Source organism: Musa acuminata, chromosome BXJ3-2 (genome assembly GCF_036884655.1).
Source record: "Musa acuminata AAA Group cultivar baxijiao chromosome BXJ3-2, Cavendish_Baxijiao_AAA, whole genome shotgun sequence".
In the NCBI taxonomy this organism is placed as follows: domain Eukaryota; kingdom Viridiplantae; phylum Streptophyta; class Magnoliopsida; order Zingiberales; family Musaceae; genus Musa; species Musa acuminata.
This window is the reverse complement of record NC_088350.1, coordinates 28,950,347-28,975,154: the sequence shown is the minus strand read 5'-3', so window position 1 is coordinate 28,975,154 and position 24,808 is coordinate 28,950,347. Positions and strand designations below refer to the sequence as shown.

Genomic DNA, 24,808 nt, shown 5'->3' with positions numbered 1-24,808 from the left:
AAGCGATAGATCAAATCCACCACGTCAACAAGAATCGAAAATACACATAAATCTATTTTGAAATTTCATAACTCGGATGTCGGAGTGACCTTATCGAGAGATGCACTCGATAAAAGTCTTATTGTCGGAGTGTAGTTTATTCTACGCCACCACGACACCATGAATTAACACTAATTATTAGGTTAAATATATGCATTCATGCGAAACCTAACAATTTTTTGTGTCTAGTCAATGGAATGTGTGCAAGAATGTGCCTCCACCAGATACCTGCTTTGCAAAGAAAACAAGTAATGCATGACATGGAAATTTTGCTACCAGAGGATGGCCAAGAAGTGAAGTCTTCCTAGTTGGAAAGCAACCTATCAGATGGAATCTTGGAAGAAAAGCACATAAGAAATTTCTGAAAGGACACTTGTGCCAAGAATGTTTTGGATAGCAGATCATGAAGCATGTCAAGCTGAACTGACCTGGTGGAGTTGCATCAAACAAAATGTTCAGCCATGAAGAAAGATTGGTTTCAAGAATGCTGTCCTTGTGTTATGTGAGTCACAAGAAGAGCCATCAGTTTGCCTCTAATTAATTGTGGGCAATTGAATTGCATGACATAAATATGTGACATTGCCCATGGCAAACTTTCAAGACTGACAGGAAATTGGCCAACTACCTTGTTCCAATTGTTTTCTTCATCACTGAATTTTCACAACAACATAAAATCAGCAAAAGCAAGTTTCACAAATTCTCTTGCCAAAGAAGTCTTGCATAAAATCAGATCAATACTAATGATTTGGTTTTAGAAAAAGAAGATCATCAAAATCAAAGTGATTGATGACCATCAAGCATACCCAACCTCACAGTACCTCACATCAAAGTCAAATCAGGTGAAGTTTTTGTTGATGACAGGGCCCAAATTGTTCTCTAAATGACAATTAGGGAACTATTATTTTGTCGCAATATGGAAAAAGGGGGAATCAGGCCACTAAGCTTCCCATCCTCGGAGAACGGTTGCTCGTGCAACTCGGTTGACTCCAAGTGTGAAAGCACCCATGCGGAGGTCACAGTTGTGCGTCTTGCACATCTCCTTCATATCTTTGAAGCCTCGAGTCATATATGTTTTCAGCTCCGCATTAACCTTCTTTTCATCCCACATGAATCCTTGAATATTCTGAATGCAAAGAGAAAAATAACACTTTTGAACTTTGATACATGCAAACTACACAAGAACAGGATAACTGTTGAGAGTACGCACCTCCCACTAGTATTTCTGATATAAGTAGTCATGCAGCTCATAAAATAAGTTTTTACTTGTTCATATGTGGTTCATGAGCCCATATTGTGGGGAACTAAATGTGAGGACATATAGTTCAACTAATGAATTGCCATATTAACAACCATCTGGAGAGGTGATATGAAAGCTAAGTGATTTCAACATCTTAAATTTATTTTCTACCGAAAAAGAATCCGCTGTGTTGTGTGGTTTCTATGGTGACTTTACTGGTCTAGAAGGGTTGTTCTAGAGGACAAATGCTTTGCTCTAAGAGAAACTGATGTTTAATCAAACAACAATGACATTTGTCACAGTTAACTGCAGAAAGCTTAAACTCCTCCTGGAAGATCGCTCAAAACCCATCAGAACAAGCTGATATTTTCATCTCTTGTACACAGATGTTGCATTAATATGTTGATGTCCGGTTGCACTCATCATTCTTAACAGCACTATCATAAGATATTCTTATGCAGAATAAAATAAGGAAACAAGACGATAAGCAAGATCCTCGGTACTCTGTGGAACTCAGTATAGGTCTATCAAAAATTAGTGATTGAAGCTTCTTTATTGATGCATCACTGGTTAGATCGTTGCTAATTACTGAGTCATGAGTGCTTTAATGTTATCAATGATCTACTCCGCTTTCTTACATAAAATAAAGAAATGTCAGATTTAGACGTTGAAATTGAACGTACATAGTCAGAAGTTCATTGATGAAATAAGAGTTTCAACAAAATAATATGAACAGGACGGAAATTAAACACTAACCTGAACCCACTCAAAATAACTCACAGTAACACCGCCAGAATTTGCATATATGTCTGGAAGAATGATAACACCTTTCTTTGATAAGATCTGAAATAGAAGAAAAAGTTCCGAGAATAGCTTCCCATTGTGCTGACAGTTATCATATTCTTAGTCTATAGAGCAGTTAGAAAGTTGTCTTACCTCATCAGCCTCAGGGTCAGTTGGATGATTTGCTGCCTCAATGATGAATTTGGCCCTTATGTCATTAGCATTTTCCCTTCAAAGTGGCAGAAGAGGCCAAAAATAAAAAGTTGATATCAGATTAATGAGTAAATTTAGAAGATCAGCTAGCAAGGAAAAGAAACAACTTATTTCATTTATTCTAGCCAGTTACATGTCAAATTTTCTCAAGAACCACTGTTAGTAGCCTATAGAATTTTAATAATTTGTATTTTTTCTGGAATCAACTAAGAATCATAAGAGAAATAACCTGTTTATTACACCTCCAAGTGCTGCTGGAATAAGAACATCACAGTCTTCGGTAAGCAAGGAACTTGGATCAATTGATTCTCCACCACTGAAACCTTTGATTCCACGATTCTCCGCGCTGTGCTTAAGTAGTTTTTCGATGTCAAGACCATTAGTGTTCTTGACGGCCCCTGTTACATCGCTTATAGCAATCACCTTACCACCAGCTTCACTGATAAGTTGGGCAGCCCAAGAACCAACATTACCAAAGCCCTGATTATTGAAAGATATGAGGAGTTGAGACCCTTACGAACCTCAAAAGTCTCTGATTTTGTAATTTCATTCAGTTTAATAGACCGAATCATCATGTAATGTAATCTGAATTAACAAACTAAGATTTTGAGCAACTACCGTGCATGCATGGCATAAAGATAAGATTACTCAAGTACAATAAATTATAAGGGGCCACTGATTTTGGAGCCAAAAACTTCAGTTCAGGTATTAGGAATGCGAGAGTCGGGCAGGCAGCTGACATTTTGCAGTAGATCTGCACTTGTATACCACCACATATCTGTGTACCAGGGGTCAACAAGATAAACATTCGCAAGCCAAAGAATATAATTCTGCTCTATAAAACAACTTAAGAAATCTCTAATTTTTGCTATATTTGTTTAGTGGAAAATTGAAGTCATATACCACTTGAAAGCCATATAACTAATTCCACAAAACTATTGATGCATAATACCAGTGAAGTTTCTGCCAGCATGCCTCATTTCATAAAAGTGATTTTGTCATAACATTAGATGGACTAGTAATCTTGATCACCGATGATATGAATCACCGTATAAATGCTAGTAGCTAAAGATGATTCGAGAAAGTAAGAATTAGTTAAGTTTGGCATGATAGAGGTGTGTGCTTTCCCAATAGTAGCAGTTATTGTATTTAAATTAATTCTGTAAGTCCTAGCATCCACAGTGATGAAAAAAGAAGCATCCAGGGCACAAAAGAGAGAGCATCAAAAAAGTGCTTTCTTTAAATATTGTAAATGTTAAAGACTTGTCTATTCCTTATAACAATATGCAAATAGCTCTCCCTTCAATGAATATCATCCCCTCTTTATACATAGTAAAGAAATTCTTATTTTAACATTCCAACTCCCCTGTATATTAGAGACCTCAAAGGTTCTCTTTGTGAGTAATCATATTAGTGTTACTTTTGTGAAAAGGAATCACACGATTGTTTGTTTGGCTAATACTCCTAGATTTATGGTTCAAATTGTTGTGATGACTTTTCTTAATTCCCATTTGCAATTGGTCTGTTCATATATGATCAACAACTACTGAAGAACCATAGCTTTACCTGTATTATGAAGCGCTGATCTTTAATGCTCTTTCCATATTCTGCAAGTACGGCTTCTGTTGCAAACAGGACCCCCCTTCCAGTAGCTGCCTCTCTACCCAGAGATCCACCAAGATCCTTTAAAGGAAATCAGCATTAGGTATCCTAAAGGAACAATTAATTACAAAGTATTCAAGAATTTTAAAATATTCTCTCTCAGTGAAGCATAAAATGAAGGAATTACCTTAGCCTTATTTGCTAGTCTAAGATGGAGAATTTATTGCATAGAATGACATCAAGGAACAACCAGATACATTCCATGGTAAGCATGGAACACAGAAGACCATATTCTGGTCCTTTAAATAGAGAGAACACTGTATCAACCATCTTATCATGATTGACGAAGTTGTTCATCAGCTATTCTAGGCTAGATGAATGCCAGAAATTAGATACCATTAATAAACAGAAAATCATAAAGAAAAAGATAAGCAATATTAAAGGAAGATCCATTTGTAACTTTCACTCAACCTGCAATTAAAACCAAAAAAGCTTGACTTAACAATTATTTGTTTCTAATCAACTGCATATATCCTGCTTAAATTAAATATTAATTTAGCATGCTCTTAGTGGTGTTTGTGACAAAATATCTTGCATGACTTTCCAGAAACTGGGTTTAACCACAAGCAAGATCATAAACAACCTTTGTATAGTGAAATGAAGTTTCTACATATAGGAAGACTTCTATCACAGAAATGTGGCCATCATAAATCTCATATTCGCAGTCCAAAAAGTATTTTGTGATGGCTACGTGAGCATTTTCTGGTCATAACATTATTCTCCAAGGTCAAATTCAATAGAGCCTCATGGCATATCTAAAAATGTGAATCTGTATGGTGTGACAAAAGTTTTTATAATTCAGAACGATTTTCTGAGCAATTGAATTTTATGATATTCTCCATCCTTTTATGTGAACTATCTCAATCTTCCTTTCAAGTACCAGTACTTCGTGTTACATACTTAGTTTGGAAAAACCTGCAGCTCTGAAGTGCAAACTTTAACCTAAGATGGATACCTTATTATTCTCCATCCTGCTGCAAAACTAAACATTTTCTTTATATGAAGAACTTTAAATGTCAGGTAAACAAGTAATCACCAATAGTCACATTTTTGAATTGTAAACTATAGTGACAGCAGATCTGCAGGGCCGTATAAGCCTTCAAATTATCTGTAGTAACAAATGTAGTTGTTCCAAATCATAGTGTACTTACAATAGGTTTTCCAGTCACAACTGCTGGTGAGTGGCCATGAAATTTTGAGTACTCATCAAGTATCCAAGCCATTGTCTGTTGCATTTACAGTAAAAACAATTAAATCTGTATTTTAAGCATACATAATATATATAACTTCTCTAAACATCATAAAAGAAAAGTGAAACCAAAAATGAATAACCTGTGAATTAGTTCCCATATCGGGTGCTGGAACATCAGTGTGAATGCCAATTAGATCATGTATCTTCTGTGTGAAAACTCTGGTAAGCCTCTCAAGTTCAGAACAACTAAGTTTTCCAGGACTGCATCCTATTCCACCTTTAGCACCCCCATATGGTATATTTGCTACAGCTGTTTTCCAAGTCATTAATTGTGCCAAGGCATTCACCTCGTCTGGGTCAACCTAAAGTATATCACATATTAAAAAAAATTTTAAAAAAGAAAAATCTGAAATTGTTCGCTTGGTGTCCTCAAGTACTATTGGACTTGCTTTATCAACGTCTTTGATGCTCAAGCATAGACATGAAAAAGAACAGCCACATTGTATGATGAATGTGCACTTATGTTCAATAATTTGGATGCAGACAAATTTGGTATGGCATACTGCTAGGAAAACAATATAAATAATGTTTTCTCACCAATATTAATTTTGTACCAGTTGGTGTGGTTCAATATTTGAAACCTTGGCTTGCATGAGTAATTCTTTTATATACCTCAAGTTGAATACAGAAAGTACAATTACCCCAAGCATATATTTCCTTATTCAACATATAAAGATACGCAGAACACCAATCATCTATTTCCTTCATGTATGCATAAGCTCCCTTTTTCATTTTAGTAGTTCAACAAGGTAAAGAGGGCAATTAGCATTTTGGAGCAGTTTGTGATCCTCATATTTTTTCAATAATAATTATAAACATAATGATGACTACTGGAAACTGGTTCAGAAAACTGTGTAAATCAATAGGATAATGTCTTTACTTTCTATATGGAAAGAAGCAAAGTAGTTTCCCATCATCTATGCTTTATTAAATATAAATATTGTGGATATGACAAGTAGCAAGGAAACACATTTCACACAATGAAACAGCACAAAAGAGAAAATTATTATACATATACAAATAGAATGCACTCAAGTACAATTTGTTTGTAAAATCCATAATCTGTTCTGATAATTGCAGATTTAGTGTGGATGAGGCAAAAACCTTGTCAGATGTTTCATTAGGAAGAAAATCCTGTTTGACAATTTTCCTGAAAACAAGGAGTTACTAGAAGAGAAAATTCAAAAAAAAAAAAACTTGACTCTTTCTTAATCAAAGTTACTGGAGCTAGTGATTGACAGAGGCAATTGATCTGAGACCTTACTGAATATACTAGAGGTTATGCATTGTACAATTGCACTGCCTTCACATCTGTGAATACAGTGTCAATCATGCTTTTAATAAACACTTAAAGAAGTGACCGTAGAATACAATGACACAAATACCAAGTGATTTGACAAAAGATCCAACAGGAATAAGAATGGGAACATGATATAGCAACCCACCTCATGATGGTATCTGATTCCTCCCTTCATAGGGCCTCTGGCATTATCATGCTGCACCCTAAACCCCACAAAAGATGCCAAAGTGCCATCATCTTTTGGAATTGTGCACTCAACCTGCAGTACAAAAATGTTGATGCTGCCAATGAAATAGAACAATTTTTGCATAAATATATTGTATCTTCTTTTTTCCCTGAAGCATATAATATACTAAACATATAATATAACACTCATCATAGATAAAGCTAGTTCACTGATAAATCATTCGCCAGTATCAGAGAGAACATGCTTCTTTAGTAACAATCAACACTCAAGAGTCAGAACCCATTTCAGTTTAACTGATTCACAAATCAACCATCTTTTACTATCATCTAAAGCCAGAGAGATATGCATCATGATGAGATTGGAGACTTGGGCATCACGATGGAAGGCATACACAGAACAAGAAATATGTAGACACACACAAACAGGCATCTTTGCTCATAAAGATAAAAAAAACTAATATTCGCAAGTGTGTAAAAACGGTTTGAAGTGGAAACATATTTTAAAAAACAGCTAATTGAATCATGCCAAAAGGTTCAGAAGGAAGGTCATCCAAATATGCAGACAATGCTGAATTCTTTACAACTCGTACCAGTGCACCTCTGTTAGAGAAGCTATTGAAGACGTGAGTATTATAGTAGGGTAATCAGGCTGAAAAACTAGAGAAGATGGGCTGGACTCTAGGATACTTCAACATGAAGAGTTAGATAACATAAGCAGGACCAATGGGGGAAGAAAAAAAAGGTTTGTGCTGCCTTCCTTACCTTAATCTCTCTGAATGGAATTAGCAAACTTTTTTCCAGCTTAGAGTCCAATCCCAGCAGCTTAGCAGCCTGCTTGAAATTTCTACTTGTTGCGACCAGTGCGTTCATTTTCTCCAAATATCAGATACTCTATATAACACAAGAAGGAAGCTAATGATACCAAAAACCCATAAAGAGTAGGAAAGCCTATGGCCATCTCCTTTCTCTGAAGTCATGGCATAGTTCCTTACCAGAAGTTCTGCAAGCCTACCAACTGCTGGAATCTCTCTTCTCTCTGTGATGGCTTTCCGCAGGATCAAACGCAAACCTGCCAATGAGTAGTCAGTGACTAAGCATGGAAGATGGTTAAGAACCTAGGGTATGTATAAGAGAACAGAGATGGAGAAGCAGACAAGACTATGGTAATAGATGCACTGGAGAAGTACAGATCAATGCTGATGACCCATGTGTTGATCCCTGAAAGGCATGCATAACAGAAGATAGGAATACCACCAATTGCTGACTAAAAGCCTTGTCCAGTGTCAAATATTTGAGTTAAACTTATCCAGGAAATGGGTTATCCATCCCAGGTAAGAATTAATGGTATCTAATCTCATGTTGAAAGGGGGATTAAGAAGGGTACGATAAACCAGAATATTTTTTTTATTCAACATAGGAGGCAAAATATGTACATAGTGCATTATTATTTCTCTGAAATAACTTCATGAGATTAGCCTAATGCAACCATAACAAATGATATTAAAGTAGAAGATGAGATGCCATTTAAATAACCATCAAAGTCATCTAAATGTCTCATGTTTGGCACATTTAGTAACCCACAAACCATCTCAAATGGTTCTATGACTTGGAGAGGCTGACATGAAGACATTCTAAATCAACTAGGTGACAGGAACACACACAGACAGTTCTTTCCTCCATGTTTCTAGTTCCAGACAGGAATGGCAAAAGTTGGCCATGCTGATCAACACATATCATGCTGACACACCTCGCATGTAAACATTATCAGCATGTCCTTGTGCCATGAAACAAAAATCATCAAACCCCATAATTTGTATGGGTTCTATAGGTAATTGATGGGTTACACTAGCAAAGGTTTCACAAGTGCTCGATCAATGTAATTCTGCTTAGAAGCCTCAAGATTGCAGAAAAACACATTATGCAAATGCCAAAAGAGTTAAAATATATTAAGACTAACAAAATACAATAACCCTTATATGTTCGTAATGGTGTATCACACTGACCTTTCAGATTTGCCCTTCTTTAGCCATCTTGTCTACTTGTTTGAACAATGGCACAAGAACAGCCCCGCAAGAAGCATCACACTACCAATTCTATTTTAATCTGCCTAACCAAGGAGCTATCTTTAGGTTGGAATCTGAAGGCGGTTCAGTCTCTGCTACCTAATCACAAGAAAATATCTTTTTTTTTTCTTTTGGACTTCAGACTATGCCTATGCAACTATTATGTGGGAAAGGATAACATTTTGTGTTCCAAACTTCCCTCGCAAAAATTTTCTCCTCCCATACTGCACCCTCACAATCTTGACAAGTGGATGGGACCTACACACAGAGGAAGATCCCCACCGGCTTCGACGCAGTGGAATAAAGCCACGTTATGTACTCATCATACCTCGAAGGGAATCGGTGGAAACGCCTCCCACAAGCCCCGGATGCGGAGATGCAAACGGAATTCACCTAAAATCCAATAAAGATCGATTCTTTAGCGCAGACTTCGGAGAAAGCCTCCGTAAACGAAGAGGAAACGTAAGGAAGATGAGGGCTTAAGACCTACGGAACCAATGTCTCGCAGGATGGTGAGCTCAGAGCTTCCGGGAACGGGAAGGGGGTATAAAAGGCCGCGGGGAAAGGCGAGGGCATCCGCATCCACATCCGGAGATGAGGAATCCTCGGCGGCCGGTGGGCCAACTGCACTGCCGGTGGAATCAGCTTCCATTAATGGCCTCTCTCTTTCATTTTTGTTTCTTTAGGGAGAGATGGGGGGAACCACGTTGAGCCATTGCGGGAGTCGCGCGAGCCAGTCCCTGGATTCCACCTCCTCTTCCCACCTTGACAATCTCCCATTTGCTTAGAAAGAGAGAGACTCTTGGGTGCTAAAGCTAGGGTTAGGGTTTAGTCCAAGGAGATGATTGCTTGATTTGGGTTTCCATGGAGGATATGTGATCACCCAAAATTGATCAATAAAAATTTATGAGAAATTTAGTTTGGACGAACTCCAAACAAGTCAAAATTTGAACTTTTTTTTGCTCGAGATTTTTTGTTTATAATGTTAATTATTAAAAAAAAAAGGTTAAATTATGCATTAATCTTTTGATTTATACTCTTAATAACACATCGAACTGATACGCTACGATGGTACACTTCGAATGCGCATTAGTTTATGACATCAGTGATGGTACATGAGATGAACCAAGAAAGGACCGCCATGAAGGTGGTGAGGGAGGAATCACGGCCCACTGACAAGATACAGACTGATGAGGGGGAAGCATCACGATCCACTGACAGGATGATGTGGGATGATGGAATTGTATTCCACTCCCACATGCTTTGGAAGAGTGAGAGCAGCTTTTTCCTGCAGTTCTTGCTGCCGCAGCAGCAGCAGCACCACCACCATCACCACCAAGAACGGGAAGGCAGTGGGATTCCAGCACTCCTCGCGTTGCTGCCGGTGACAGCGGCATCTCGCGTCCCATTCCTCTCCTTTATGCTGCATGCAACGAGCATCACCGCGACGCACTCGCGTTGAGAAAAAGGAGGAAAAGCTTCTGGATTCCTCATGGAAACTGGCACAAACCTGACATCAAACAATGTTCCCCGGGAATGAATGTAGTGTTGTAGTGGCCAGTGACTCATTACAAATGTGCACTGCAAATATTCTGAGATCTAGAAAGTGAATGTGGATTAGGATGTGAGCGTGTTTGTGGAGGGGCAGAAGGATAATTAGATACTGAGAGAGTGTGGTAAGGAAAAGTAATGGAGGAGGAGGAGCGAGGGAGAAGAATAGATGGAGGACGAAGAGCTGAAGAAGCCAAGTACGGAGGATTTTGAAGCAAGTGGGTAATTTTGAAATTTAAATAAAATGACACCATTTTCAATAAATTATCGAATAATATAAATTAATTAAATTATCCTCTTATGATGATAGGGTATGATAGTTTTTACACAATGCTTTACCCCCCATTGGGACTTACTGATCACCGACAACCTTAGGGCCCACCACATTACTGCACATGTGTGCAACTGAAATCCAGGTATGCAAACCGGGTACTGTGGCAGGGTGAAATTTGTTTTGGTGTATCATGCGGAGAGATCCTCCTAGTTTCCCAAGCAACATACGAATGTACCTGCCTTTCGATTCAGGGATATCCAATGGACCACGTGGATCCACAAAATTTCTTCTTGTACATCCAATCAAAACAAAGGTATGGAAGTCGAGTAGTCACACGAGGTGTCGAAAATTTATTTTCCATTGGGTCTCGTATTATACGGAGATCCATCTTCTAATCATACAGAGCAGATTTGTAAAGGATCGCGCCAGTGTTTACACCACATTTATCCGCCTCGTGATTCGGAATGATACGGAGCCCACAACAATATTGCTGATATAACCAATCAAAAGACAGGTAAACATGCGTTGGGGTCAAATTTATTTTGGATGGGCTTCCCTGTATCATACGGGAGATCCGCTCCCCTTTCTTGCGCGTACATGTAACAGCCACAACGCCACAGAGAAACGTAAGAGTCTTCCCTTCCCCCAAATCCCTATCGAGTCTATCTTCCTTCCGTCGATCGTCCCGAAGACCCTTCGATCTATCCTCGTTGCGTTAGGTGCGTGATCTTTCTCGTATTCATCATGTCGATTTTGATCGATGAACGGGAGATCTTCTTTCACGATTCTTTTCTTGGTGATCTTGACATGGCGATGCCGGCTTGTTTCTGGGATTGCAGGAAAACGGGATCCATGGCGAAGAGTTCCTTCAAGTTGGAACATCCTCTCGGTCCATGCCCTTCTTTTTATCCCCCTTCTTGATTATTCTTGTATTAAATATGATATGATGTTTGTATTATTTTTTCTGGGTGATTATTCTTGTGATATAGGGTTCTCTTGAATTCTTGTTGAAGTTGAACTGGTTACAGAGATCCTGGATTGGAAATTTCCTTTGAGAATTACATTTGGGAAAACGAATTTTCCATAATTTTATGAATATAATGTTGACAGAAATTATTTTTGTGAATACAATGTTGGCCATGGTAGTTCTCTGGTCTTTGGAGATTGGTACTCTCTGTTGTCGTTGAATAACAGGTTTAGACAATTAAATTGGACGCATTTAGAGGATCCAGCTTTTCATTTTGAAATTTATGTAACAAAAAAATCCCCTCCTTTTATAATAATGTTGGCACAAATTATCATGTTTTACACAAAACTTATCACAAGATTTAAATTGCACAAGTTAAATATATGTGTTTTTCATGTCACTGGCTGACCACATTAGGACGTAGGGTAGAGGAAGACAGTGTGTACCTGAAGATTGATCTTTAACAGCCTATTTAAGTGCCTGTCGTAAGCGATTCACAATGACCTGTATTTTCTATTCTGAGGTTGAGGGTTCAAGTACGTCGATAACCTAAGAATTCTTGTCTCTTGTTCGATTAGTTCAACATTTTTTTCTCGTTAGCTTCCTTTTAGCATTACAGTTCTTGATCACAAATTATTTTGGCCATCAATTGTTTTGATTGCTTATTGTGTAAACATCTGTTATGCAAAGAATAAATTGTTTCTGGGGTAGTTCCTGAATTGTAGTGATTTCAATCTTTGTTCTTTTTTAGAACACAATTCATTTCTTGCATGCCATGCTTTTGATCTTTGTCCTAAATTTTAATTTTGAAAACATGGAAAAATGCTCTTTGATCAGTTTACCATTTGTGTAAGACTTCTATAGGATTATAATCCTTTCATTCAGTTTCCTATATATACTTTAATTTCTTGATCTTTTTCAGTCTATCAATTCAAAGGAAAACGGGGTTTTGGTTCTCCCCAACATGCAATCTCTTCATATTGTTAGAAGTTTTTATTTTTATGATTTCAGTTAGATGTTGGCAACCTTGGATACCTGAAGTAGGCATGAAAAGACAGTCCACTGCATTCTAGAAAAGTGTTACATGATAAGACTAATTTGAAATGATTATTTTAATTGTTCCTCGGGGCTATGTGGTACTGATGGTTTGGCTTCCTTTCAATTGCAATGCTACATGCATCACATGATCAAACTTATTTGTTGTGGCAACTGACTAGAGAAACTTTAACTGGTCTAGCACGTGGTTACATTTTAGAGAAGTAGAAGGTAATTGCATCTCAATAGATACTTGGGAATTATTTATTTTTTCGAAGGACACGTGCTTCGTGTAACATCAAGTATGCTTGTGTTGCAATGCTTTTAAGTTTGATTGAAATGACTTTCAAGATGATTTAATTTTATAATTCCTCTAAAGCATATATTGTGTTACAGAAAGGAGGCAAGCAGAGGCTGCTCGTATCAGGGAGAAGTATCCTGACAGGATTCCTGTAATTGACATCATGTTGATTATGCATGAAATAATTAACTGATGTTTTATTTTGTCTAACGCTTCATTTGATATAGGTGATTGTGGAGAAGGCTGAAAGAAGTGACATTCCAGACATTGACAAGAAGAAGTTAGTTTCTTAACATGTTTACATTACCTGTTGAATCATGTCTCATTCATAACTACTCACATATTATGAGGAACTTATAAAACCTTGCATGTTCATAGCAGTCTAATAGTTTGTTTTGAACTGACCAATTATATTAACTTGGATCACCGCTAGGTTCTCCTACATGCTAAAAGCTAAGCACGACTATCATGTTGTGTTACATGTCTTTGGCTATTATAGTCTTATTGGGTTGTCCTTTTTTAATGTTTTACTAATAGATCATCTACATGTTAGATACTGTACTCTACCCTTAGGTGGTTCACTTTGCATAACATGGCATCTATTATTTCTTCCTTTATTCGGAATATATTTTGTTATTCATCTGAAGTGAAGTTAAGAAAACATTGAGATACAATAAATTCCTAAATGGATTCATTGATGTGTGACATGTCATTTACAATGCTGTGTGCCACTTCTGTAGGCCATAATGCTGATGTGCCATGTAATGGCTACATTTTCACTATTTATAATATGTACTTTACATGTATTACTACATTTTACTTGTTGGGCTGTTGTGGCTCATTTATTGCAATTTATGTGACTCCACGAAGGACACAAGCAGATGCTATTCTATGGTTTCTTGTTTTTGCTGTAGCACTAGGCAGTCAATAAGCTGAGTCTTTTTTTATGGGCATTACCTACTTTATTTATTTTGTAGTTATATTCACCCTCTCCATGTGATTTTGAATTTATCTACCAAGGAATTTTCATTATGATATCATTTTTTATGTGATGTGGATATGGTACTATATTTTACATGATTTGAAGAAACTCCTGGTAGTTTAAGTGTTACATAGTGGCAAAATGAAATGAGATGATCCTGGGTAATTTATAATAAATTATGAATGTGTCAACTAACTTATTTGGTAAAGACTTTAACAGCTTATCACCGGGTCCTGAGCTCGAATCCCGCTTTCACTCATTGCAAAAAAAAAAAAAACAACCTGATCTGATATCTAGCTGAGCTAGTTCCGGCAAAGGTCAGAACACTTGAACTGGATTGTTCATTGTTGGGGAGCTGAATCCAAAGCCCCTGGAGTGTTCTCAGTTTGGATTGAATGATGTTACTCAAGTGGGCTGTAAGGGTCTTTATAGGAGCATAGCAGTGTGTCACCCTTAATCCTAATGGCATAGACACGTTGCTGGATAATAAATATGGACAATAATTCTGTACTTGTTGCTTATCAGAATGAGTGATGCTCGAATGTAGATAATTCTTTTGTGGTCTTGGTAGAGAACTAGTTCATCTAGCTGTGCAAGGTTTTTGTGCTAAGATATTGTCATACAATTATGATAACAACTTGATGCAGGTACCTGGTTCCCGCTGATCTCACAGTAGGACAATTTGTTTATGTGGTGCGGAAGAGGATTAAGCTCAGTGCTGAGAAGGCCATTTTCATCTTTGTGAAGAATACTCTTCCATCAACAGGTAAGCTCTACAAGTGTTAAATTAATTGTTTCACAATGTAGTTTAACACTAATTTTCTTCCAGCTGCCATGATGTCCGCAATCTACGAGGAAAGTAAGGATGAGGATGGTTTCCTGTACATGACTTACAGCGGGGAGAACACATTTGGATCCATGTAGACAAAGCAGAACATCTTCTGTAAATAAGAACTGATATTTATGTATATTCTTCTCAGTACTGTTCCATTTTCATATGCACGAGTCTAATTCGGTATACTTTGAAGTTGGGTTTCTTATGTACATTCGTCTCTTTTAACTATTGTTTCTTGATTGCCTGCTGTGCTAGTGTGTTGTTATTGTATATGGAAATCCGGTATTGGGAATACTTCACATGAGTTACGTGCTTTATTCCTGTGCACACGATATGAGAATTAGCTTCTTAAGTTGCAGCCAATGTAGGTACCTACGTCATTGAGATACTTGGGTATCTTTTACCCAATTTTATTCTTTCATGATAGAGCAAACCTTTATGAATTATTTTTTTTTGGAATATAGTCCTTCAAGATTGATAAGCTCTATGAATGCTATTTCTATTTGAAATTTTGTGGGCATATGTGAATTTCGGGTTTCAGCCACAATAACTGAATCATTTGCGTTTTATTAACTTAAATTATTGGTATGTGTGAATTCCTCTTTATTTAATTGAAAATTGGGTGTCGATGTGGTAAATCCCCAAAGTAGGTTTGTCCTATCAAAGTGTAAAAGATTGTTTATTATTTTAAAATATTTTAAGGTAATTCGATCCAATTCTGAACCTAAGCATATAGCAAATCATAGTCGGGTTCGAATCATCACAAACATGTGGACCTGATTACGATGAGCCCCATACGACCTGGACTTGATAGACCAGGTGATCTCGTTTGGCTAAACATCGCCATTGTTGATGTGACCAGACTGGGCTTCACTCGGATCCAGAAGCTTATCATACGACCCGTTATTAGTCACCCTCCGAACATCCGAATTCTGGGTCATGGCCCATGAGATCATTACTCGAGTCCCGTGACACGCGGTGAGCGCACCGGTCTCATCGGCACCTCCCTCCTCACTTGTGACGAGTCACCCCCTTGTATTCTACTCCGCTTTAACGCTTTACAGTGAACAAACCGCCACTTTTCGTCCTCCCATTGGCTCCTCCACCGACCGTACTTACTCCCTCCACCCAGCCCTCCTTTTCTTCTCCTCCCTTTTCCGACCCTTGTTTTCTTTCCCCCTCTCTCCCTCTCTAGGGTTAGGGTTAGGTTCCTCTTCGTCTCTTCCTTCTCCCTTTGCCCTGGCGATCAAGAGCAGAAATCGAGGGTTTTGACTGAGATTCGGTCAGATCAGAGATGGGATCCGAGGCGGCCGCCGCCATTCCTAGCTCGCTGGTGCAGGACAGCTTCGCGGAGCTGGAGAAGCAGCGGGAGCTCATCACCTGCTGCACGCTTCTGTGGAAGGAGCTGTCCGACCACTTCTCCACCCTCGAACGGGGGCTCGAGATCAAGTCCGAGGCCCTCCGGTCCAAGCGCCAGTCCCTCGACGCCTCCACCCGGCGCACTCTCGGCTCCCTCCGCCGCCGCGAGCTCTCCATCGACGCCGCCGTCGACCTCGCCCTATCCAAGCTCGACGAGCGCCGTGTCGCCGCCGTACAGGCCCTCGCTGCCACCGCTGCCGACGGGGACGAGCTTGGTCTCCCCGAAAAGCTGCGATCTCTTTGCACTAAGATGGATTTCGACGGGTTCTTCGACCTCGTGGTGGCGAAGAGGAAGGATGTGGAGCTTCTCCGGTCGGAACTCCCTGTGGCCCTCGCGGACTGCATCGATCCGTCCAAGTTCGTGATGAACGCCATCTCTGGGGTCTTCCCTGTCGATAAGAGGCTGGTGAAGTCACCGAATGATCTCGGGTGGGCCTGCGTGCTGATTCTGGAGTCGCTGGTGCCTGTCCTGGCGGATCCAGAGCTGGGGACGGCAAGGCTGTTGGTAACTCGAACCACAAGGGAGCGGGCCAAGGAGATAGCGGAGGAGTGGAAGGAGGGGCTGGAGCAGCACGGTGGGGTCGAGAACACAAAGCCATCTGATGCGCACACGTTTCTCCAGCTCGTGGTAACTTTTGGGATCGTAGAGAAGGATGACAAGGCGTTATACCAGAGGCTTGTGGTTAGTTTTTCATGGAGGAAGCAGATGCCAAAGCTGGCTATATCATTAGGTCTTGAGGATAAAATGGAAGGTATTCCTTTCGTCTGTGGTTTCCTTTTCGGTAGTCTAATGCATCCTAGGGCTTTCCTGATATTAGATCATCAAAGTAATACTATTACATTTGCACGGTTGTCTTCGCAGTAGTGTAAGAATGTTTCTTTAGCGAACTAGAATAATTATGAAATTGCTAGTCTTAGTAATGCTATGCGCTGTAGTCTACGAATGTTCGAACTAGAACAATTATGAAATTGCTAGTCTTAGTACTGCTATGTGCAGCTATGAAGATGAGGAGAAATAAGGTTTTATCTCTTACAGTTATCTGGAGCTTGTTATCTTCATGCTTGCCATAAACTATCAAACAAATATAACCCTGTGGGATATATATGAAAGTTTGGGTAATGTTGATTGACTTAATGCTACATGCTGTTATCATTAGTATCTTATCTCCCAATTCTTTAGTTCCAATAACCACAAGGGGGTATTTTGTCGGTATTAAATTTGTTATGCTTTATGCATGGTAGCAATTCTAAACAACATGAACCATCTTGAAGTGCCATGTGTCAGCTTGGCTAGGCATTTTTTGACTGTGGATGACACATGTTCCACAGCTGCTGCATCATTTTCAGGTGTAATATGGATCGATGGTTGTTGCATCAAAGTGCATACTCCAATTCTTCTAGATGATAAATTACCTGTTTATTCTCATTGACTTTGGTATTTTGGTCATATTCAAAATGGCCTCGAGTTATATGGGCTACTTGGAACTAGGCTTCTGTAGTCAGAAGTTGGAATGTGCTCTGGTGGCTTTCAAGCACTCATCATGTGTTCTGTGGAAGCTCATGTTAACAAGTGATTCCTGTTGGAATGCATTTTCATGAGTTCAACATGCACAATTATATATATTTTCTGTTGAGGTGCAACTGAAAAGAGATATGAATAACCTAACGCACTCCTGTGGAGTTCTAATTACGCTCCTTAGATGGTGTCAATGTCTCTATTTGAGCTGGGGAGGACTATCTGATAACTATTATGGCATATTACATGAACTATAAAGTTTAGGTGCTATGTGATAACCATCGTTGCTAGACAGAATTCCTTGAGCTGATCGCTTAATATGTGATCCAAGAGTTGCATTAGTCCTTGAATACTTAAAAGCTTGTTGATATTCTTTGTAGTCCTTCCTTTTGGAACTGTACCTTAATGTATCGTGAATTCAGTCTGTACATTTTGGGATTTTGTAGGATTGTTATTTAAATGTCTGCAGGAAAAGAAAATGCAGCTTGTGAAGGATCAGTGCTACTGCCAATTATTCTATGGAAGATCCCATCACATTTAGTTGTTTTACTTGAGTTCTTCTTTTGCATCTGCAGATATTATTGAGGAACTGATCAGCAATGGGCATCAGCTGGATGCAATAAACTTTGCCTATGAGGCTGGTCTTCAGGACAAGTTCCCTCCTGTTCCACTGCTAAAATCCTTCCTCAAAGACTCTAAGAAAGCAACTTCAACATCTGATGATCGCAACAATTGTGGGCAAACTGCGGTATACCTACGCATTCATTCTAGAGGGTCTTGTCTTTAATCAATTGATGTGACTAATCATTAGCTTAATTCAATAATGTTAACTTTAGATACTTCCATATGGGCTGCTTCTTTTTGTCTCTCTGATAAATTTATGCTCATATTCTTGGATACCTAAGCTTAGTAATTATTTGAGATGCTTAATATGATTTTGTAGCTTGTCTAATGTTTCACATGGATGTAGAAGCCAGAGGGTGCTCATTCTGTTCTATTGCAGAATAACACATGCCGCAAGGAACAGTCAGTTATTCGGGCTGCTATTAAATGTATTCAAGAACACAAGCTCGAAGCTGAGTTTCCTTTAGAGGGGCTTCAGAAGCGACTCGAACAATTGGAGAAGGCCAAGGTTGAGAAGAAAAGACCTTCTGTTGGTGGTCCTGCCAACAAGCGAACCCGAGCCAGTAATGGGGGACCAATGCCTCCTGCCAAGGCTGGTCGTCTGACTAGCAATGCCTGTGTTTCCTCCTTCCCTGCTGCTCCCGCCTTTGTACGATCACCATCATCCCATGCGACATACCCTGCAGCTGCTCCTTATCCTTACGATAGTCCAGCAGGACTTGGGGTCTATGGTAGCAGGAGCCCACCAGCTCTCAGGGACTCCTATGGATACCCAGCTGAAGTTGGCTCTGCTGCACTTGGTGCATCATACCCCTCGCCACCTATGAGCTATCCAGTCTATGGGAATTACAACAATGGCTTGGGAGGTTACAACAATGCATTGACACCAGTCTACCAGCAGGCTTACTACAGGTAGGTTTGTATCGAGACTTTGACAAATTGACCTGGCTGGATGATATAACTAGTAATAAATTTCAGCCACTTGCTCGATGGCCTATTTTGTAGCAACTAACTAAAACTGTAGGATGTGTGCTGTGTGCTTACTAGATGGTTTGCTTTTAGTTTCTTGTTTAGATCAGCTGTATTCTGCTTTCCCCTACCGCATGTAAATTATATTGGATCAAAATTTCAAGATGCTTTAATCCTTAGTAGCCGAATACTTTTTCATATCAGATTACTTAATCCATCGTAGAGATGTATATGGTATCTTGGTTCAACACTTGCTGCTTTTCAGACAATCATGATTGTAAAACTCTTTTGTACTGGACATGAAGAATAGGTATTGCATGTTGCAAACTGATTCATGTATGAACCTGTCATTGGTCAGTGTCGATAGTTCCCTTGGGTAGTTGTATTGATGTTTGTAGGGGAACCTGCCATGTGCTCTTGGTTCTTTGAAACCCCTGTTGATAGTGCAAAGTTGACATGGTTTTGATCTCATATGTTGGCATAGTGTGTGCCTACTTCATCATCACTTTAATAGCATTTGGCTTTTTCTGGTGGTTGCTGCATGAATGCTGCACTTGTCACAGCCTGACCATCAACAAAAAGATGCCCTTCTTTGCCTTGCTTTTCCAATCCGTCGGTTGCTTAGGTGCACAAAATTCTCTGCTGGTTTGTCATCATATGTATCAGGGTTTTATCTGAAGAAGGTTGCAATGTCTCAAACGCATAATAAACTGATATTAATGCAGTGGTTGTGCTGTCTGAATTATTTGGATTAGGTGCAGCAGGATCTACTTTTGTTGCTAGCTCTGCTATTCTTGCATGTTTCTTGGGCATATCCCCTCTCATTGTATTCCCTCTCTGTGTGACAAGCTTCACATCATGCTGATATAATTTGCATAATTCATCAACATATCTGATAATTCTCAAAATCTTGAGCTTTGTGAGCACAATGACATTTTATCATCTCTCTTTAATTCTCTTCATCGAGAGACTTACATTATTCTACGACGCACAACAAAAGAATTTACTGTCTTCTCAAGCTAACAAGCAATACATGAAACGAGCCTACTTTAGCTGATATTTGTCGGAAGATACGACAATGAGCAGTGCCAGAAATCACTCACGGACGAAGCCTTCTACTCCACCCATGCTGATCTCTATCATTGATTCCATGCCCACGTACTTGAGAGGAAGAAGAGCAGAACTATCAGAGACCGGCTCGATCTGCTGCCTGAATCTGTGTGGTGTCATCTCCTTTAGAAGACAAAAGAACCAACACCATCGTCGTTATCTCGAGGCATCAAGTATTGTGGAACTCTACCTGCGCTTGACCGTGGCGTCGTCGACGGGATCTCCGACGCTGGGCTGGCGGGAACCAACGGCGTCGATGGGATCGCCGCGGCCGGTAGTGCAGCAGGTGAGGCCGCCGGTGCGCCGCTGACACCTGCTGCTGCACCTATGAAACGACTCGACGTCAACAATGCCGCCTCGGCGGGGGCCTTAGAAACACCGGCTACGTACCTTTGCACTGGCTAAGCGGCGGGGTGTTCACTTTGCAGGCGCCGGGCAGTGCCAAGGCCTGGGTCTTGTTGACGGCGAGCCCGAACGACGTCGCATCGCCGTTGAGCACCGCGCACAGGCACGTCGGCTGGGACCGCACCGCGCTTCCCAGCTGCGTGCAGCACGCGGCGGTGGGCGCCGCAGGTGGTCCAACGCCTCGTTCCCTTATGAAGCTCATGCACGGGGAGAGGCTCATGATCACGGAGGTGCAACCCAGTTGCGCGGAGGCGGGGCCCGAGAGCGTCGCCGCGGCGATCAGTGCCGTGGCGAAGGCGGTCGCGGCGGTGGTCGTGGTCGTCATCTCCATCTCGTGGGGGGCGGCGGTGGTGATTGTGGCGAGGCGAGCAAGGGAGGAGCGGTTCATATGGCAGTTTGAATGGCGTGGTTGACCTCCAAATGGGTGGCCAATTCTGCCTGTCCATGGATGCCTAAAAGAAGAAGGAAGTAGGTGACATAACTATATCTACTTACGTACATATAAAGATTTATTGGCCACAATTAACATCATCTTCAAATGTTTGGAGAGAAAGATTTGATTGAAGCCGTGTATAATGATAGTTAGCTTCGCTTATACGATTATATGGTCTAATTTAGATTGGATTTACAAGTTGGACTTTATGGGTTCACACCACGAATAGCCCAACAAAGTCAAGTCAAAATTGCCATCTTACAAAACCCAACAATAGAATTGAATCAGATCTAACCAATCGATTTCTATGATTCTGTTCTTTTATTCGTAGCTCATTAATAATAATGTAAATCTTTCTCGCATAGGAGTCTTCTTCTCGTGGCGGCTTCGAAGATGCGGATGAGTTAAGGCTGTCAAAGTCAAAAGACATCTCTCTTGGCATTACATAGCCGAATGCCATGGCCTTTCGATTCCATGGTGCTCACCAGCCTGGCATCCTTCAGGTCTTGACCAAGTCAAACAATAACTATATTGTATTTTCATTCCAAATCTTGTAATTATCTCATAAATTATTTATCGATTAGGATGAGGTTTCGAAGAAGAAGAAGAAGAAGAAGAAGAAGAAGAAGAAGAAGAAGTGTTTTTAATTGATGTTTTTATCTCATACATGGCACTATCTGCAAGAAAACGAAAGATGAACTGCCCGTCTCCCACTACTCCACACAAATCCTTATTCTGAATGTAGTCTGTGTCCAGCAACCAATAGTCCACACTTCTGATCAATGATGTGCACCGATCACGGATCGATCTCAGTAATGATGATGTGGAGGCGGCGGCGAGGATGGCGGTGGAGGTGGAGGCGGCGGCGGCGGTGGCCGTGCGATGCAGCCATTGGAGTCGCAGTATTTCGGCTTCGACAAGAAGGCCATGCACTGCTCCGGCGGCCGTTGGTCCGGCCGGTACGGGATGCAGTTCTTCCGGTCGTCGTGGCTTCGGATCTTCAAGCACTGCGGCGGCTCCCCGCAGAAGTAGTTGTAGGAGTAGGTGAAGTTCTTCAGCCTGGGCAGGTCGCAGATGCTGCATGGGATCTCCCCCGACAGCTTGTTGTGCGCCACGTCCAGCTGCTCCAGCTTCCTCATCCCCCCGATGCTCTCCGGCAGCGGCCCCACCAGGTGGTTGTAGCTCACGTCGAGCACCCGCAGCTTGTCCAGCCTCCCGATCTCCGGCGGTATGCATGCTCTGAGGCCGGTGTTCAGGATCACCAGCTCCCGCAGGGTCTCGTGCATGTTGGCTATGCTCTTGGGGAAGCACCCGGTGATCTGGTTGTTGGCCAGCACCAGGACCGACACCGGGGAGTTGCCGATGTTGTCCGGTATGGAGAAGGTGAGTTGGTTGTTGTTGATGAACAGAGCATCCAGCTTGAGGTCGAAGACGCAGGGCGGGACGTCGCCGCAGAACCTGTTGTAGCGGATGTCGAGGAACTTGAGCGACGGCAGCTGGAAGACGACCGAGGGGAACGATCCCTCGAACTGGTTGTTGCTGACGTCCAGCTCGTAGAGCAGCTTCAAGCACTCGAGGGAGGAAGGCAGGGCGCCGTGGAACTTGTTGGAGTTGAGGTGGAAGAGGGCGAGGTCGGCGAGGAGGCCGAGCTCTTCGGGGAGAGTCCCCTCGATGGCGCCGTGGTTGAGGTCGACGCCGGCGACGGTGAACTCGTGGGGGTTGTCGGGGGCGGGCGCGCAGTACACGCCGGTGTAGTTGCACACGTGCGGGCCGCACCAGTTCTCGGTGAAGCCCTTGGGATCAGAGGTGATGGAGTGCTTCCATGCTTGCAGAGCCACGTAGGCCTTCTCGAGCCTGGGGTTGGAAGGGCGATAGTATTCAGAGGCCGAAAGGAGGGGAAGACACAGGAAGAAGAGGCCTAACAAGGCTCTGTGCAGGCAGATAGAGGTGACCATGTTTCCACATGAAGTTTAATGTTTGTGTCGGAGACTGGCTCGGCTTTGGCTTCTATATATACACAGACAATGAATGGGACCAAAGATGAGCAATGGCAGGATGCTTCCATCTCTTACGATGTGGCAAAATGGATCCAGGAAATGAAGGTTGACTGGGTAAGAGAAGCATGTGTTTCAAGTTAGTGTGCGGGCGAGTATGGTGGACAGCAACACAAGGAAGACGACTGTGGGACAATGCACTGTCCGGTTGCTGCAAATGGAGAATAAGATAATAATAGTCTCGTTGGGTGACTGCTATTGCCTGTTGCGACACCAAATACACGGTTTGGGGTTTCCACATGAGTTGTGAGACCAGCTTGCAATGGCCATGATGGACGCTGCAACAAGAAGAAGGCATGTGGAAGGAAAGAAAACCCATATCAATTAGGGTTTTGCTTGCATGTTGGGTTGCTAAATCCACCACTTTTGGTCTTGAGGAGTGGTTGTTTGTGGATGTCTTCTTCTTCTTCTTCTTCTTCTTCTTCTTGCATTATCTATCTATCTTTGGAATAATTGTAGTAGCTTTTCCTTTCTTCTTAATTAGAAGTAACTCATTGTTTCTAATTTTTTGGAGAGACATTTCCATGATCTGAAATCTTTGAAAAGATTTCTTTTGACAAGTCAAACTTATGGTCACCAATCATGCATGCTTTTGGAGAAAGAACAAGTCAAAACCACAGGCAGTGCCCATTTGCTTAAGCAGTAAGAACTCTTTCATCAGCTGACCACTATTCATTGATCAGACAATGAAAATAGAGATCAATGCATAAATATCTACACATGAGATAAAAATAATAATAATGTAATCTTGTATTTGAATATGCCTCATGAGTCATACACCATCACAATTTCATCTACAACCTCTTATATATTTGACTTGATGATCACAAAAAAACAAAAGAATGTTTTGTCATTAAATCAAAATGATGGTTAAGATCAAACCCACCAAATGATCTAAAAGGATTCAGAGAAGCCTTCAAATTTCTTTTTTCTTATTGGCTTCAACAACAAAACAAGAGTCACATACATTCTTGTTGGAAAAGGTTTAATCATTGTTTTCAGTTTTCTTTCTTAGACCATCTCACTTGCACATACAAATATGAAAGGTATCATCTACCTACTCAAATGCTCAAATCAACCACCACTCAATGTGAATTGACAAGTACATGTTATCAATTTGCTTAGCAATCTTGCCTACAATGTATAATATATATATATTACATTGCTTGATTGATGTGATCTTTGGGAGCCACTTGAAGCAAGTCTTTTTATGCAATACTTTTATGTGGTTGGATGTTGACTACTTGGCATCCTTCCTTTTGTTTGGGGGTGAGTGGTTATAGGTACCCAATCCCTTTTGTAGAGACATTAGTTTATTACTTCTTGGATTTTATGTGGAATAACTATCAATCTTAAATGTCATATAATCGAACTCGAATACTCTATTATATTGTATGCATATAATACTAATTCTTCAGATACCTTCAATCATCTCATAAATGGTTATTCGAGCACAGAAAAAAAATATATACATATATATCTTGTAAAAATGATTGATTAACCATTATATATTTCAGGAAATTCTAGATTGACATGCCATCACACACACATGGTGACCATGTCACCTCCTCTTTTACCATGGTTTGACGTGAATTCCA

General features: G+C 40.7%; 5 protein-coding genes across 8 annotated transcripts; 2 read left to right on the top strand and 3 right to left on the bottom strand.

The window, feature by feature from the left end:
* Positions 1-755: 755 nt before the first annotated feature.
* LOC135631752 (glutamate dehydrogenase 1, mitochondrial) lies at positions 756-9,365 on the bottom strand. Of its 3 annotated transcripts, none has more exons than XM_065139587.1 (12): positions 9,226-9,365; positions 9,064-9,128; positions 7,665-7,741; positions 7,435-7,563; positions 6,632-6,745; positions 5,267-5,488; positions 5,086-5,160; positions 3,839-3,955; positions 2,502-2,752; positions 2,213-2,288; positions 2,033-2,119; positions 756-1,162 (listed from the first exon to the last, which is right to left on the bottom strand). In XM_065139587.1, the coding sequence occupies exons 4-12, from the start codon at positions 7,540-7,542 to the stop codon at positions 977-979; spliced, it is 1,236 nt and encodes a 411-aa protein (XP_064995659.1). In that variant the 5' UTR covers positions 7,543-7,563; positions 7,665-7,741; positions 9,064-9,128; positions 9,226-9,365; the 3' UTR covers positions 756-976. The 3 variants fall into 3 exon arrangements, with proteins under 3 accessions (XP_064995659.1, XP_064995660.1, XP_064995661.1); XM_065139588.1 differs by having other exon boundaries at positions 9,222-9,352; XM_065139589.1 differs by lacking the exon at positions 9,226-9,365 and having other exon boundaries at positions 8,676-9,128.
* Positions 9,366-11,138: 1,773 nt separating this feature from the next.
* LOC103975694 (autophagy-related protein 8C-like) lies at positions 11,139-14,974 on the top strand. Its single transcript, XM_009390733.3, has 6 exons — positions 11,139-11,279; positions 11,400-11,449; positions 12,959-13,014; positions 13,091-13,143; positions 14,493-14,611; positions 14,675-14,974. Exons 2-6 carry the CDS (start codon positions 11,413-11,415, stop codon positions 14,767-14,769), a joined length of 360 nt encoding a protein of 119 aa, XP_009389008.1. The 5' UTR covers positions 11,139-11,279; positions 11,400-11,412; the 3' UTR covers positions 14,770-14,974.
* Positions 14,975-15,835: 861 nt separating this feature from the next.
* LOC103975695 (FRIGIDA-like protein 4a) lies at positions 15,836-19,406 on the top strand. Its single transcript, XM_009390735.3, has 3 exons — positions 15,836-16,851; positions 18,191-18,363; positions 18,619-19,406. Exons 1-3 carry the CDS (start codon positions 15,975-15,977, stop codon positions 19,153-19,155), a joined length of 1,587 nt encoding a protein of 528 aa, XP_009389010.2. The 5' UTR covers positions 15,836-15,974; the 3' UTR covers positions 19,156-19,406.
* Positions 19,407-20,156: 750 nt separating this feature from the next.
* On the bottom strand, positions 20,157-21,234 carry LOC103975696 (non-specific lipid transfer protein GPI-anchored 5). 2 transcript variants are annotated; one of them, XM_009390736.3, is made up of 3 exons: positions 20,709-21,228; positions 20,509-20,643; positions 20,157-20,424 (listed from the first exon to the last, which is right to left on the bottom strand). In XM_009390736.3, exons 1-3 carry the CDS (start codon positions 21,109-21,111, stop codon positions 20,348-20,350), a joined length of 615 nt encoding a protein of 204 aa, XP_009389011.3. In that variant the 5' UTR covers positions 21,112-21,228; the 3' UTR covers positions 20,157-20,347. The 2 variants fall into 2 exon arrangements, with proteins under 2 accessions (XP_009389011.3, XP_018677870.2); XM_018822325.2 differs by having other exon boundaries at positions 20,203-20,424; positions 20,509-20,637; positions 20,709-21,234.
* A 545-nt stretch (positions 21,235-21,779) lies between these two features.
* Positions 21,780-23,350, bottom strand: LOC135632128 (leucine-rich repeat extensin-like protein 6). Its single transcript, XM_065140556.1, has one exon. It carries the CDS (start codon positions 23,109-23,111, stop codon positions 21,966-21,968), a length of 1,146 nt encoding a protein of 381 aa, XP_064996628.1. The 5' UTR covers positions 23,112-23,350; the 3' UTR covers positions 21,780-21,965.
* Positions 23,351-24,808: the final 1,458 nt, after the last annotated feature.

What these genes read in the sequence shown, in the direction of transcription:
- LOC103975695 (XM_009390735.3), top strand. Translation starts at nt 15,975, where the DNA reads ATGGGATCCGAGGCGGCCGCCGCCATTCCTAGCTCGCTGGTGCAGGAC. An exon ending in TCTTGAGGATAAAATGGAAG is followed by an intron (nt 16,852 to 18,190) that starts GTATTCCTTTCG and finishes TTGCATCTGCAG; the next exon opens with ATATTATTGAGGAACTGATC. An exon ending in ACAATTGTGGGCAAACTGCG is followed by an intron (nt 18,364 to 18,618) that starts GTATACCTACGC and finishes GTTCTATTGCAG; the next exon opens with AATAACACATGCCGCAAGGA.
- LOC135631752 (XM_065139587.1), bottom strand. Translation starts at nt 7,542, where the DNA reads ATGAACGCACTGGTCGCAACAAGTAGAAATTTCAAGCAGGCTGCTAAG. An exon ending in ATATGGGAACTAATTCACAG is followed by an intron (nt 5,161 to 5,266) that starts GTTATTCATTTT and finishes TAAATGCAACAG; the next exon opens with ACAATGGCTTGGATACTTGA. An exon ending in TTGTGACTGGAAAACCTATT is followed by an intron (nt 3,956 to 5,085) that starts GTAAGTACACTA and finishes TTTCCTTTAAAG; the next exon opens with GATCTTGGTGGATCTCTGGG.
- LOC135632128 (XM_065140556.1), bottom strand. Translation starts at nt 23,111, where the DNA reads ATGGTCACCTCTATCTGCCTGCACAGAGCCTTGTTAGGCCTCTTCTTC.
- LOC103975694 (XM_009390733.3), top strand. Translation starts at nt 11,413, where the DNA reads ATGGCGAAGAGTTCCTTCAAGTTGGAACATCCTCTCG. An exon ending in CAAGTTGGAACATCCTCTCG is followed by an intron (nt 11,450 to 12,958) that starts GTCCATGCCCTT and finishes ATTGTGTTACAG; the next exon opens with AAAGGAGGCAAGCAGAGGCT. An exon ending in GAATACTCTTCCATCAACAG is followed by an intron (nt 14,612 to 14,674) that starts GTAAGCTCTACA and finishes ATTTTCTTCCAG; the next exon opens with CTGCCATGATGTCCGCAATC.
- LOC103975696 (XM_009390736.3), bottom strand. Translation starts at nt 21,111, where the DNA reads ATGAACCGCTCCTCCCTTGCTCGCCTCGCCACAATCACCACCGCCGCC. An exon ending in GCCGCTTAGCCAGTGCAAAG is followed by an intron (nt 20,644 to 20,708) that starts GTACGTAGCCGG and finishes GTCGTTTCATAG; the next exon opens with GTGCAGCAGCAGGTGTCAGC. An exon ending in GACGCCACGGTCAAGCGCAG is followed by an intron (nt 20,425 to 20,508) that starts GTAGAGTTCCAC and finishes GACACCACACAG; the next exon opens with ATTCAGGCAGCAGATCGAGC.